This window comes from Bos grunniens, chromosome 19 (assembly GCF_055505025.1).
Source record: "Bos grunniens cultivar Pamir isolate PY7600 chromosome 19, Bosgru_T2T1.0, whole genome shotgun sequence".
Taxonomy (NCBI): domain Eukaryota; kingdom Metazoa; phylum Chordata; class Mammalia; order Artiodactyla; family Bovidae; genus Bos; species Bos grunniens.
Window position 1 is genome coordinate 50766692 of NC_141183.1, and position 15702 is coordinate 50782393.

At 39.6% G+C, this 15702-nt stretch overlaps 1 protein-coding gene across 2 annotated transcripts in view; it reads right to left on the minus strand.

Moving 5' to 3' along the window:
* Positions 1–15702, minus strand: part of USP32 (ubiquitin specific peptidase 32) — a 209303-nt gene that overhangs the window by 68134 nt on the left and 125467 nt on the right. For both annotated transcript variants that reach the window (XM_086360499.1, XM_086360500.1), the window contains exon 6: positions 301–432. In XM_086360499.1, coding sequence (XP_086216625.1) covers positions 301–432 — 132 coding nt within the window. The remainder of the gene's footprint in view (positions 1–300; positions 433–15702) is intronic.

Here is a 15702-nt window from a genome sequence, read left to right on the forward strand (position 1 = left end):
GAGCCTGGCAGGCTACAGTCCATGGGGTCAAAGAGTCAAACATGACTGAGCGACTAATTAGCACAAATGTACCGATGAGGGAGCTAAACTGACTTATGCAAGGTTACATAAGTAGAATAGGACGCTCAAGACTATAATCTTAATTCCCAATTTAATTTTCCTCCCCACCGAACTATTTGCAAGAAACCTGCAAACCTGTAACATTATGGCCTTTTAGAGTTAAGATATACTGGTTAGAAATAAAAGCTGGTCTCATGTGTGTTTAAGCAAGGAACATCATAGAAACAGAATGATTCCTACCTTCACTTAGAGATGGACGAATTGGTGGTGAAACCAATGGGCCAAATGTCTCTAAATCGAATCGTCCAGTTCGGGATTGAGCCTTCAGCAACCAATAGCGTTTCTCCAGATCAATGATGTCTGATTCCTCCACTGAGAGTCAAATCAAACAAGATCATAAAACCTCAGTCTTCTCTTCTAGGCAGTTAGTTAGCTCATCCTGAAAATGCAACTTCTAAGGATATGTTTTAATTTCTCAGTTATACTGCTAACAACTACCTAAAACAAAACTCTGAAAAACAAACACATTATACCTAAAATGAAATGAAAAGTAAGTCAAATTAACATAAAACGGGTTTTAAAATGGAATTTTTTCCCCAGTAGGCTGTTTTAAGTCCAACATGTAAATCGTAAACAACTGAGATGTTTCATTCTGGTTTCCCACAACATTTTTATCTGTACTCGTTTTTGCTAATATTCAATCTCTATCCTGGATTTGATGATTTTATATATATATATATATATTTTTTTTTTCTTTTCTCTCCTGGCTATACTGTAAACATCCTAACAGAAGGAGTCTATGTCTGATTCATCCTGTTGATATGGTAACTACTTACACATTCGGTACTTATTAAAGAAATGAAAAGGAACAGGATAAAAGATGTTAAAAGTAATGAAGTTCCCTTCGATGTTCACCTGAAACTATCACAACACACTATTAATTGGCTAATTCCCATTATATAATAAAAAGTTAAAAGATATATATTAAAAAAAACTCAAATTATGAAGTCAATAAATGAGAAAGAAAGTAGATTAGAATTTATAGTGTGATAAGTAATAGGGGCATCATGAAAACATGAACAGCTTTTTCTCCTCGTTCACCAGAAAATGCATTTTCTTTTTAAAAAAAGTCCCAGATAAGCTCTAATTATGGTTACATTCTATATGTGTGGTTTTTTTCCTTCCAAGGAACAAAGACTGAAAAAATTATTAGAATCTCAGTGACCTATAAGGCAATATCAAAAGTACAGCAAATATCAAAAGTATACCTGGTGGCTCAGTGGTAAAACAGTCCACCTGCCAATGCAGGAGACCGGGTTTGACCCCTGGTGCAGGAAGATCCCACAGGCCGTGAGGCAACTAAGCACATGTGCCATGACTGCTGATCGTGTCCTCCAGAGCCTGTGCTCTGCAGCTACGGAGTCCTGCTCACTCTAGAGCCCATGCTCCACAAGAGAAGCCACCACAACGAGAAGCCCTCTCACTGCAACTAGAGAGAAGCCCTCAAAACTAGAGAAGAGCCTGCGCAGCAGCGAAATTCAGCACAGCCAAAAATAAAAAAATTTTAAAAGCACAGCATATATATTATTGGGGTCGCAGGAAAGAGTGGGCAGAAAATGTTTAAAACACTTAACAGCTGAAAATTTTTCAAATTTGATAAAAACTATAATCCCATAATCCAGAAGTTCAATGAACCCTGTGTAAGAAAAATTCAAAGAAAACCAAACCAAGGTAAGATGTAACCAAGTTGCTGATAAAGAAAAAAAAAATCTCTAAAGCAGCATGAGAAGGGAGAAAAAATACATTATAACCAGGGGAATTAAACAATGGTTTCTCTTCAGAAACAAGGCAGCTAGAAGACAATGGGGGCACGAGGAGAGGAAGAGGATCAAAAAGGAGAAAAAAAACTAAAACCCTGTTAAACTCTATAACCTATGAAAACTCCTTCAAAAATAAAGGTAAAATAAAGCATTTTTTTGACAAACAAAAGCTGAGAGAATTCATCAACAGCAGAACTATACCAAAAGGAATATAAAAAGATGTTCTTCAGATTAAGTGATACCAGATGGAAACCACTATCTATACAAAGGAATGATGAAAACAAGAAATGCTCGGCTCCTAACGTCCATCTGACATCATTAATCATAACAGATTGTGGGTGGGCGTTTAGCTGCAGCTTTGGTTAGACGAAGTACACCTCTAGTTCAAATGTTCTGAAGGTGAGCTCATGTTTCTATTCCAGAGAGCCCAGAAACTACCAGTTTTTTAATCTGGAGGTCTACAAATTCTAGCCTCATTGGTTGCATGCTGCTGCTGCTAAGTCACTTCAGTCGTGTCCGACTCTGTGTGACCCCATAGACGGCAGCCCACCAGGCTCCCCTGTCCCTGGGATTCTCCAGGCAAGAACACTGGAGTGGGTTGCCATTTCCTTCTCCAATGCATAAAAGTGAAAAGTGAATGTAAAGTTGCTCAGTCGTGTCCAACTCTTCGCGACCCCATGGACTGCAGCCTTCCAGGTTCCTCCGTCCATGGGATTTTCCAGGCAGGAGTACTGGAGTGGGGTGCCACATGCATGTTTGTATAAATAATGTTTTATTAGCACACAATAACATTTACATACACAGTTTATGGTTGCTAATATGTTACAATGGCAGAGTTGAATAATTGTAATGAAGAGCCATACTGCCCACAAGTCTGAAATATTCACTGCTTTTTAAAAATATGTTTGGCATCCCTGAATTGAAGTTGCATAACCACAAGACTCCAACTCCATAAATGACAGCATCTTAGGACCACAGAGTCTTCAGACTGCAACCTTCAAGATTCTGAGACTTCAAAACTGTGAGCCATTGAAACTGCCAGCCCATGAAACTGCCTAGCCTCAGTCTCAGCAAAATTTCCACAGGACAGAACTACTGGCTGGAGATGGTTATCTCCTGACAATGTGAGGATAACATGGGCAGAGATCTCAAGGAGGCAAGGGGTCCAAGCATGGAGAAAAAACACTTTAGACAGAAGGAACAAGGATAGAGGCTTTGAGATAGAGCATGCCTCGAAAGCTCAAGGAAGAGAAAGAACAAGAGTGGCTAAAGTGAAGTTAGTAAGCAGAGGGAATAATAATAATAGTAAGGAGAGAGTAGTAGGAGATAAAGTCACCAAGAAAACAGTGGTCAGATTATACAGGCCACTGGAAGGATTCTGATTTTAAGTCAAACTGTGAACCACTGGAGGGTCTGAAGCAGAGGAGTGCCATGATCCAACTAACAAACACCACTTTTGACTGCTGAGTTAGGAATAGCCTGGTGGGCAGCCAAGAAGTGTGTTTAAATCAATACATGCAGTTAAAAAACATAAGGACTACAATAGATTAACAAGTACAAGACATATAATTCATAAAAATGGGGAGAACTTTTCACTAAGAATAAAACGTCATTTGAAAAGAACAATTTAAACAGAATCATGCTACTTCTCTGCTTCAAAACTTTTTAACCCTATTTACCAAGATACCTGCACGGCTATTTCCACAACTCCTTCAGATCTTTTCTCTTATGTCACATTCTCAAGATTTTCCAAAGTCCATCCCATCCAATGACATTCCTCCACCCCTTTCCTTCTTTATTTACTTTGCTCTCTACGACTCATTTGTTTTGTTTATTGCTGTCTCCTCCAACTAGAACATATACTCCTTGTGGGCAGGTTTTTGGGTCTATTTTATTCTTTGCTATGTTCTAAAACTTCGAATAATACCTGGTACATTTTGAGCACTCCATAAATATTTTTTAATGGACAATATCTTACAAGTTACCTGGGAAGACAAGAACAATGTATTTTAAATTTCCAGTGACTTCAAAGCATTCATTCTTACACTATTTCTTAGGAGTTTTAAGAAAAAATTTCAGGTAAAAACTTGTCCTTATCAGCAAGATATCTAAGAGATAGTCAAATCAACGTATGTATTGTACTGTATTTATACAAATATCATAGTCATAAAAATTGGTTAATAAATGAAAACATATTCCACCAACTTACATAAAATTTTAAGAAAAAAAACTACTCCTTTGGCTTGACTTTCAAGGGGCTCCCAGGACAGAAAGCTAATGCTTCTCTGTCTTTCCTTCCTATCCCCTACTCTACTCTGATGTTCACTATGTCTAAAGATCTAAAAGAGAATGACTTTTTTTTGAAAACAAAAAATAAAAATCCTTTGCTGGGAGAACAAAATTTTGTACACATCATCCTATAGATCAGTAAATGAAAGAAGTAAGATTTTCAGAAAGACACTCTTCTAATTTATTCTTAAGTAGAAAGAAAAGTTCATGGGAATAACTATATACCTGCCATAGCTGCAAACAAAAAAGGCTTTGAGACATGTAATTAGTCCCCACAATTTACAAAGATGAATGCTCTCCTGGAAAGTTCTTGCCTTGCCTATCCTAGAACATATACTCTTAAAACCTATGGAGAAGGAGTCCAGAAGCAGCAATGAAGTTACCCTACACTTGAAGTAAGGGCTTCCCTGGTGGCTCAGACAGTAAAGAATCTGCCTGCAAAGCGGGAGATCTAGGTCTGATCCCTGGCTCTGGAAGATCCTCTAGAGAAGGAAATGGCAACCCACTCCAGTATTCTTGCCTAGAAAATCCCATGGACAGAGGAAACAGTCAGGCTACAGTCCACGGGGTTGCAAAGAGTCGGACACTACTGAGTGACTAAGTCAGAAAGCAGTCACATTCCACTTCCCGCTTTTTGAAGTAAAGGAAACTAATCACTTATTATTTACTAAAAGTAATAAGTAACTGAGTGATAAGGATATAAGATAATGTATTTTATGAAGTTAAAAAATGAAAATACTAATAACACTAAATTGATTTAAAAATTTGTATTACTTATTTTTATTAAACTAGTGGTATATTTTGCTGCATGAAAAATATTTAAAATGTAGGTAATCAAAAAAAGGAAAAGGAAACACAGTTCTCTGGCTTCATTTAACTATAATCATAAATGTACTTGATTGTCACCTGGGCTGTTTGGGAAGATTATATCTAATAATTTCATTCTATCATCTATACCACTGTATGATTTTTCACATTACACAAAATCCTAGTTCAGAGTGGGGTTTTTTTTTGCTATGCCTCGTGGCTTGCAGGATACGGAATCTCAATTCCAAAACCAGGGACTGAACCCAGGCAGCAACAATGAAAGTGCCGAATCCTAACCACCAGGGAATTTCCCCTAGTTCAGTTTTAAATAATCAATGGGATAAATTTCATTTTTAAGATTTTACAGAAAAATCATCAAAAGTGAGTGAAAGTCACTCAGTCGTGTTCGACCCTGCGACTCCATGGACTATATGGTCCATGGAATTCTTCAGGCCAGAATACTGGAGTAGGTAGCCTTTCCCTTCTCTAGGGGATCTTCCTGACCCAGGAACTGAACAGAGGTCTCCTGCATTGCAGGCGGATTTTTTTACCAACTGAGCTATCAGGGAAGCCAAAAATCATCAAAAAAGATGACACAAAAAAGATACAATTTTCATACAAGGTACATGTCTCAGGTACATACAATATAACTATCATATATTTTTTCTTATTTAACCAAATAACAAATATATTACTTTCATACTACATTCATTACTATATTGTAACCTCTTGATGAATTAACCTTTGCAAAGGTTCAATTACTTTGTAACTGGAATTGATTTTTAAAATTATATGAAACTTCTATGAGTTGTCAGCTGAACTGCTGAGAAGAAAAACAACTAACTTTATTTTCACTTAAAGAAGTTAGAGGTAATAATGGCAGTAGTTACTCTATTTGCAATTCATAAATCAATACCAAAACTTCTATTTTATTTGCTAAACAGGAATGAATTTATCACCCACCTATGGGTATAATTTTTTCTGGTTCACAACAGTAGCATAACATATTCCCAACAGTCTAAATAGTTGTCGGCCTGCCCTTTGAGCCATCCTAATCAAGTCCCACCTTATCGGAAGGCTCCAGCTGCAGAAAGCACTTTTTAATGCCAGAACTGGATTCTCATTTAAAAACAAAAAACAAGGCCCAGGAAAATACGAAGTATTTTCAAAGAGTAACACAGTTCTGCAACATTTCTGAGAAAGCAACCTGTTCTCAAAAGCAATGACCTTCTGTAATCTACTTAAGCCTTACATCATTACAACCAGATAAGAAGATAATGAAGAGGATACTGAAGAAGGGACATGAAGATTTACTAGGCAGTTGATGGCCGAAGAATCACTCAAGTACTTTTTTCTTACACAAAGAAGGTCTTAACATTGCAAACTAAAATGTGACAAGGTAATATAATAATATGTATATTTTAGTTGAGATAATAAATGCTAAAATAGAAACTATATAAATTTGACTCAGATAAGAAAAGAAAAACAATGAAAGAGAGTTCAATGGCCCTAAAATTAGCCCCAAATATTTATAAATTACCTCAGGATCTAGATTCTACTATTTGAAACACATATTTACAGAAAGAATTAGCACACATATTTTCTTCTAAATAATATACCTGAACTCTATGAAAATATGATCATCATTAAGGAAAAAAATTCTCAATTTAAAACGCAGTCCTTAAAAATCATAGTTCTTCTAATCACCTATTTCACTGCTGGTAAATGATCTTGCTGGATCCAATGAAATTAATTATTAAAGAGAAATTCAAAATAATAATCATTTGAAGGTATCCCAAGGGGGAAAAAAAAGGAAATTGGAAAAGTGAGCCTGCAAGGCTGTCCAAAGCAAGTCTGAGGAAGATGGCTCACCGCAACCACAACTACCACATGGCCACCTCCTTTTACCTGCAGTCACAGACCACTCATAAAAGATTAAAGAAGCAAAATGACTGTGTGTCAATAAACTGTCTCCAAATTCTAAAGGGATAATAATATGCACTCTGGGTTCTAATATCCCAATTTCAGCACCTCTTAGCTATTTGATCTTGAGAAAAGTTTCTTTAACTCTTCATAGCTGTGGTTTCCTCATTTTTGGAATGGAGATAAAATTAACTTCAGAGGTGGTACAGGCTTGAGTGAGACAATAAATCACAGTCATCAGAATATAAACCTGCCCATGTCAGAATTTCTATAAGAAATTTAGCAGTAATTCTGATTTTATGATAATGCTTTCATAGGAAAGTCCACTAAGAAAGCAGCTATTTGCTGAAGCCAGGAGCAATTGAGTTGTATGTTATACCTTTATTTTTATAAACTGTAAAGTAAAGGAAAGCAAATTAGTAAGGAAAACATTTTCTTCCTATTGACATGGATGAGTTAATTTTTGTAGTGATCTACAGTCCTCTGTTATAAAATTGCTTGTTCCCCAAACAATTACTCTCTGAGAAAGTGGGATGAAGCTTACTGACATTTCCTAGCCAACTGTTTACTAATACAAGAGGATGAAGGGAATCCCTTACTGCTAAGTCGCTTCAGTCATGTCCGACTCTGTGTGACCCCATAGACGGCAGCCCATCAGGCTCCTCTATCCCTGGGATTCTCCAGGCAAGAACACTGGATTGGGTTGCCATTTCCTTCTCCAATACATGAAAGTGAAAAGTGAAAGTGAAGTCGCTCAGTCGTGCCCGACTCTTAGCAACCCCATGGACTGCAGCCTACCAGGCTCCTCCGTCCAAGGGATTTTCCAGGCAAGAGTACTGGAGTGGGGTGCCACTGCCTTCTCCGAAGGGAATCCCTTGGTGGTCCACTTGTTAGGACTCTGTGCTTCCAATGCAGGGGGCACAGGTTCAATCCCTGGTCAGGGAACTAAGATCTCACATGCCTTGCGGCACCTCCAAAAAAAAAAAGAGAGGATGCATATTCATTGTAAAGCGCCTATTCTATACCAGGCACAATGCTGAGTCCTTTAAAAAAGGTAACATTTCATGTAGCACCATATGCTACCGGAAATGCTGCTTCAGTATAAGGATTATTTTGAGTTGAAGGCAAATGAGAAGCAGCAGATATAAGAAAAGCCCTCTAGTTCCCCCTACCGGCCTAATTTGAAAAGATGGCTTCCCGATCCTCTACCAGGACCCAGGGAAAGGAGCAGTGACCTGCACAAGAGACTGAGCCAGACCTGCCTTGGAGGCACGTGTGAGCAGTGTTTTGTTTCGAGGACAGGGGCTCTGGCTGCAGCAGACCTGGGAGGCACGGCATATGGCATACGTCCTCTTGGAGGAGGTCACCATTAGCTTCACTGTAGAGCTGCCAAGCAGATGAGAAACAAACTGGGGAACAATTATAACAAAGAAGTTCCCGCCCTCTTGGAAAAGTTATGGTACCCACAACAGATTTCCCAACCTGGGGATCCAGCAAAAGGACAGAGAACCCCCAGGGAATCTGACTTTGAAAGACAGTGGGATTTGATTACAGAACTTCCACAGGACGGGGGAAACATTCTAGGAGGGCACAAACAAAACGCTGTGCACACAAGGACCCAGGAGAAAGGAGCAGTGAGCCCACAAGAGACGGAGTCAGACTTTCAAGTGAGTGTCCAGGAATCTCCGGCGGAGGTGTGTGTCGACAGTAGCCTGTCTCGAGGTCAGAGGCACTGACTACAACAGTCCTGGGAGCTGCGGCATGCTGGCGTAAGTCCTCTGAAGGAGGTCGTTATTACCCCTATCATAGTTTGGCCTCACTGAAAGATGAACTCCCCAGGTCAGTAGGTGACCAATATGCTACTGGAGAAGACTGGAGAAATAACTCCAGACAGCATGAATAGGCTGAGCCAAAATGGAAACAACGTCCAGTTGTGGACATCTGGTGGTGAAAGTAAAGTCTGATGCTATAAAGAACAACATTGCATAGGAATCTGGAATGTTAGGTCCATGAATCAAGGTAAATTGGAAGTGGTCAAACAGGAGATGGTAAGAGTGAACACTGACATTTTAGGAATCAGTGAACTAAAATGGACAGCAATGGGTGAATTTACTTCAGATGACCCTTATATCTACTACTGTGGGCAAGAATCCCTTAGAAGAAATGTAGTAGCCATCATAGTCAACAGGAATCTGAAATGCACTACTTAGGTGCAATCTCAAAAATGATGCAATGATCTGTTCATTTCCAAGCCAAATGGAATTCACAGTATTTCCAAATACTGTGAGCCAAATCAGTATCACAGTAATTCAAGTTTATGCCCCAACCACTAATGCGGAAGAAGCTGAGGTTGAACAGTTCTATGATGACCTACAAGACCTTCTAGAACTAACACCAAAAAAAGATGTCCTTTTCATCACAGGGGACTGGAATGTAGAAGCAGGAAGTCAAGAGATACCTGGAGTGCAAGTTTGGCCCCGGGAGTACAAAATGAAGCAGGGCAAAGGCTAACAGAGTTTTCCCAAGAGAACGCACTGGTCATAGCAAACACCCTTTTCCAACAACACAAAGAGACAACTCGACACATGGATAACGCCAGATAGTCAATACCAAAATCAGACTGATTATAGTCTTTGCAGCCAAAAATGGAGAAGCTCTATACAGTTAGCAAAAACAAGACTGGGAGCTGACTGTGGCTCAGATCATGAACTCCTTATTGCAAAATTCGACTTAAATTGAAGAAAGTAGGGAAAACTACTAGGCCATAACAGTATGACCTAAATCAAGTTCCTTACGATTATACAGTGGAAGTGACAAATAGATTCAAGGGATTAGAACTGATAGAGTGCCTGAGGAACTATGGATAAAGGCTCGTAACACTGTACAAGGGGTAGTGATCAAAACCATCCCCAAGAAACAGAAATGCAAAAAAGGCAAAATGGTTCTCTGAGGAGGCCTCACAAATAGCTGAGAAAAGAAGAGAAGCTAAAGGCAAAGGAGAAAAAGAAAGACCTACCCATCTAAATGCAGAGTTTCAAAGAACAGCAAGGAGAGATAAGAAAGCCTTCCTCAGGGACCAATGCAAAGAAATAGAGGAAAACAATATAATGGGAAAGACTAGAGATCTCTTCAAGAAAACCAGAGATATCAAGGGAATATTTCATGCAAAGATGGGTACAATAAAGGACAGAAACAGTATGGCCTAGCAGAAGATAGTTAAGAAGAGGTGGCAAGAATACACAGAAGAACTAGACAAAAAAGATCTCAATGACTCAGATAAACATGATAGTGTGATCACATACCTACACATTCTGGAGGGCCAAGTCAAGTGGGCCTCAGGAAGCATTACTATGAACAAAGCTAGTGGAATGATGGTATTCCAGCTGAACCATTTCAAATCCTAACAGATGCTGCTGTTAAAGTGCTGCAATCAATATAACAGCAAATTTGGAAAATCCAGCAGTGACCACAGGACTGGAAAAGGTCAGTTTTCATTCCAATCCCAAAGAAAGACAGTGTCAAAGAATGTTCAAGCTACCGCATAATTGTACTCATTTCACACGCTAGCAAAGTAATGCTCAAAATTCTCCATGCTAGGCTTCAACAGTACGTGAACCAAGAATTTCCAGATGTTCAAGCAGGATTTAGAATAAGCAGAGGAATCAGAGATCAAATTGCCAAAATCCGATGGATCATAAAAAAAAGCAAGAGAATTCCAGAAAAACAACTACTTCTGCTTCACTGACTTATGCAAAAGTCTTTTGACTGTGTGCATCACAACAAACTGTGGCAAATTCTTAAAGAGATCGGAGTACCAGACCATCTCACTTGTCTCCTGAGAAGCATGTATGCAGGTCAAGAAGCAACTGTTAGAACCAGATATGCAACAATGGACTGGTTCCAAACTGGGAAAGGAGTACTGTATACTGTCACCCTGCTTATTTAACTTATATGCAGAGTACATACATCATGCGAAATCGTGGGCTGGATGAAGCAGAAGTTGAAATCTAGATTGCCGGGAAAGTATCAATAACCTCAGATATGCAGATGACATCACCGTTATGGCAGAAACCGAAGAGGAACTAAAGATCCTCTTAAAAATGGATTAAAGATCTAAATGTTAGACCAGAAACTATAAAACTCCTAGAGAAGAACATAGGCAAAACACTCTCCAACATACATCACAGCAGGATCCTCTATGACCCACCTCCCAGAATATTGGAAATAAAAGCAAAAATAAACAAATGGGACCTAATTAAAATGAAAAACTTCTGCACAACAAAGGAAACTATAAGCAAGATGAAAAGACAGCCTTCAGAATGGGAGAAAATAATAGCAAATGAAGCAACTGACAAACAGCAAACCTCAAAAATATACAAGCAACTCCTGCAGCTCAATTACAGAAAAACAAACGGCCCAATCAAAAAATGGGCCAAAGAACTAAACAGAGATTTCTCAAAGAAGACATACAGATGGCTAACAAACACATGAAAAGATGCTCAGCATCACTCATTATCAGAGAAATGCAAATCAAAACCCAATGAGGTACCATTTCACGCCAGTCAGAATGACTGCGATCCAAAAGTCTACAAGCAATAAATGCTGGAGAGGGTGTGGAGAAAAGGGAACCCTCTTACACTATTGGTGGGAATGCAAACTAATACAGCCACTATGGAGAACAGTGTGGAGATTCCTTAAAAAACTGGAAATAGAACTGCCTTGCTGCTGCTAAGTCGCTTCAGTCGTGTCCGACTCTGGACGACCCCACAGACAGTAGCCCACTAGGCTCCTCTGTCCCTGGGATTCTCCAGGCAAGAACACTGGAGTGGGTTGCCATTTCCTTCTCCAATGCATGAAAGTGAAAAGTGAAAGTGAAGTCGCTCAGTCGTGCCCTACTCTTAGCGACCCCATGGACTGCAGCCTACCAGGCTCCTCTGTCCATGGGATTTTGACCCAGCAATCCCACTGCTGGGCATACACACCAAGGAAACCAGAATCGAAAGAGACACGTGTACCCCAGTGTTCATCGAAGCACTGTTTATAATAGCCAGGACATGGAAGGAACCTAGATGTCCATTAGCAGATGAATGGATAAGAAAGCTGTGGTACATATATACAATGGAGTTATTACTCAGCCATTAAAAAGAATACATTTGAATCAGTTCTAATGAGGTGGATGAAACTGGAGCCTATTATACAGAGTGAAGTAAGCCAGAAAGAAAAACACCAATACAGTATACTAACGCATATATATGGAATTTAGAAAGATGGTAACAATAACCTTGTATGCGAGACAGCAAAAGAGACACAGATGTATAGAACAGTCTTTTGGACTCCGTGGGAGAGGGAGAGGGTGGGATGATTTGGGAGAATGGCATTGAAACATGTATAATACCATATATGAAACGAATCGCAGTCCACATTCGATGCATGATACTGGATGCTTGAGGCTGGTGCACTGGGACGACCCGGAGGGATGGTATGGGGAAGGAGGTGGGAAGGGGGTTCAGGATGGGGAACACGTGTACACCCGTGGCGGATTTATGTATGGCAAAACCAATACAATATTGTAAAGTAATTAACCTCCAATTAAAATAAATAAATTTATAAAATAAAAAAAAGAAACTAAAAAAAAAAAAAAAAAAAAGTGAAAGAGGAGAGTAAAAAAGCTGGCTTAAAACTTAACATTGAAAAAACTAAGACCATGACATCCAGTGCCATTACTTCATGGCAAACAGATGGGGAAACAATGAAAACAGTGACAGACTTTACTTTCTTGGCCTCCAAAATCACTGCAGATGGTGAGTGCAGCCATGAAATTAAAAGACGCTTGCCCCTTGGAAGAAAAGCTATGACAAACCTAGAAAGTGTATTAAAAGCAGAGATATTACTTTGCCAACAAAGATCCGTATAGTGAAAGCTATGGTTTTTCCAGTAGTCATGTATGGATGTGACAGTTATAAGATAAAGAAGGTTGAGCACTGAATAATCAATCTTTTTGAACTGTGGTGCTGAAGAAGACTCTTGAGAGTTCCTGGACTGCAAGGAGATCAAACCAGTCCATCCTAAAGGAAATTAACCCTGAATATTGGAGCTTCAGCACCAATACTTTGGCCACCTGATACGAAGAACTGACTCATTATAAAAGACCCTGATGCTGGGAAAGATCAAAGGCAGGAGGAGAAGGGGACGACAGAGGACAAGATGTCTGGATGGCATCACCAACTCAATGGACATGAGTTTGAGCAAGCTCCAGGAGATGGTCAAGGACAGACAGGTAAGCCTGGAGTGTGCAGTCCATGGGGTTGCAAGGAGTCAGATATAACTGAGCAACTGAACAATAATAACTTTTCTACCAGGAAGGATAGATGTTAATCACCAGAGAAAACTCTAGATCCTTATCAACCTGGAGATGGCACCAGAAGAAAGAATCTACATAACAAATCTTATTAACCAGCCAAATCAACCAAAGTCTTCTCCAGTAGCTCAGACAGTAAAGAATTAGCAGGATTCCCAGGAATGCAGGAAACCCAGGTTTGATCCCTGAGTCAGGAAGATCTTCTGGAAAAGGAAATGGCAACCCATTCCAGTATTCTTGCCTAGAGAATTCCATGGACAGACCATGGGGTCGCAAAGAGTTGAACACGTCTGAGTGACTAACACACATACATCAGGCAATAGTTTCTCTATGTATTTGTTTTCCCACAATGTGCCACTCCTAGCAGCTCAAAGTTCTTTTCCTTTGTCACTTCACAAATTACCGTTCTTTGCTAAGATGCTATGTAAGCTCAAGCTCTAACCACCCCTGTGAGTTATTCATCACTAAATGTTCCAGTGCGTAAGTAACTTAGTAAGTAATAAGTAAGCTTATGTTTTTCTCTTGTTTTCTGTCTTTTGTTAGTCTAATTGAAAGGGCCCCACCCAATGAACCCAAGATGAGTACAGGATAATACTTTTCCTTCCCTGCCCTCCTTACCACAAATCTATGATGTAAGTTGTATCATTACCCCTGTTTTCCATAGACAAAGTAAGAAGTTAAGATCATGGCATCTGGTCCCAGCACTCCACAGCAAATAGATGGGAAAACAAAGGCAACAGTGATGACTTCTTCTGGACTCCAAAATCATTGCAGATGGTGACTGCAGCTCTGAAATTAAAAGACACTTGCTCTTTGAAGGGCTTCCCTGTGGCTCAGCTGGTAAAGAATCTGCCTGCAATGCAGGAGACCTGGGTTTGATTCCTGGGCTGGGAAGATCCCCTGGAGAAGGGAATGGCTACTCACTCCAGTATTATGGCTTCCCTGATAGCTTAGTTGGTAAACAATCCACCTGCAGTGCAGGAGACCCCAGTTCAATTCCTGTGTTGGGAAGATCCACTGGAGGAAGGGATAGGCTACCCTCTCCAGGATTCTTGGGTTTCCCTTGTGGCTCAGCTGGGAAAGAATCCACCTGCAATGTGGAAGACCTGGGTTCAATCCCTGGGTTGGGAAGATCCTCTGGAGAGGTGAAAGGCTACCCACTCCAGTATTCTGGCCTAGAGAATTCCATGGACTGTGCATGGGTCACAAAGAGTCAGACACAACTGAGCGACTTTCACTTTCACTGCGCCTTGGACGAAAAGCAATGACAAACCTAGACGGCATGTTAAAAAGCAGAGACGTTACTTTGCCAACAAAGGTCCATATAGTCAAAGCTACAGTTTTTCCAGTAGTCATGTATGAATGAATGTGAGAGTTGGACCATAAAGAAGGCTGAGCATGCCAAAGAACTGATGCTTTTGAACTGTGGTGCTGTAGAAGACTCTTGAGAGTCCCTTGGACAGCAAGGAGGTCAAACCAGTCCATCCTAAAGGAAATCAACCCTGAATATTCATTAGAAGAACTGAGACTGAAGCTGAAGCTCCAATACTTTGGCGACCTGAGGCAAAGAACCGACTCACTGGAAAAGACCCTGATGCTGGGAGAGATTGAAGGCAGGAGAAGGGGACGAAAGAGGACAAGATGATTGGATGAGATCACTGATTCAATAGACATGAGTTTGAGCAAGCTCTAGGAGGCTGTAGTCCATGGGGTTGCAAATAGTTGGACACAACTGAGTGACTGAACAACGATAACAAATTATTTCCCAAAATGCAGTTCATGATCCATCCATATCAGAATTACCCAGAGTTAAAAGTACAGAGCCCTACGGCCCACAGATAAAAAATCTTTGAAGACAGAACCAGTAACCTGCATTTTTAACACCCTCTTCAAATAATTCTAATGCTCAAGATAAAGGCCATTAACTACAAAATAGTGGTTGAACAGTTGATTATTTTGGTATATCCTTCTTACAAGAAATAAGGACACAACAAAATTCAGCTAAGAGGTCAGCAATTAAAAATATTATAAATAAGCGAGAAAATTAAAAGCATAAGTTATTTCTTCAGGTTTTTACCACACACTGCCAATTTACTTCTATAGCCACCAAGGAAACCAACAGGTACATTATAGAAGGAGATAAAATAATTAGTTCAGACAGCTTATTCCATGTAGTGTTTGGGGTTTTTTTTTTTGACATTTATTTTTTAAATTAATATTTATTGGAGTATGGTTGCTTTACAATGTTCAGTTAGTTTCTACTGTACAGCCAAGTGAATCAGTTATATGTACACACATATCTTCTTTTTCCCTATAATATTTAAAGTAGACTGATCTCTGTGCGCCTCAAGTTACTGCTAACCAATTTTCCGTAGCTCACATAATTTTTCTAACCAAAAGTTTTAAAGGGAAGATCTAAGAACAACTATTTTGCAATCTTAAGCA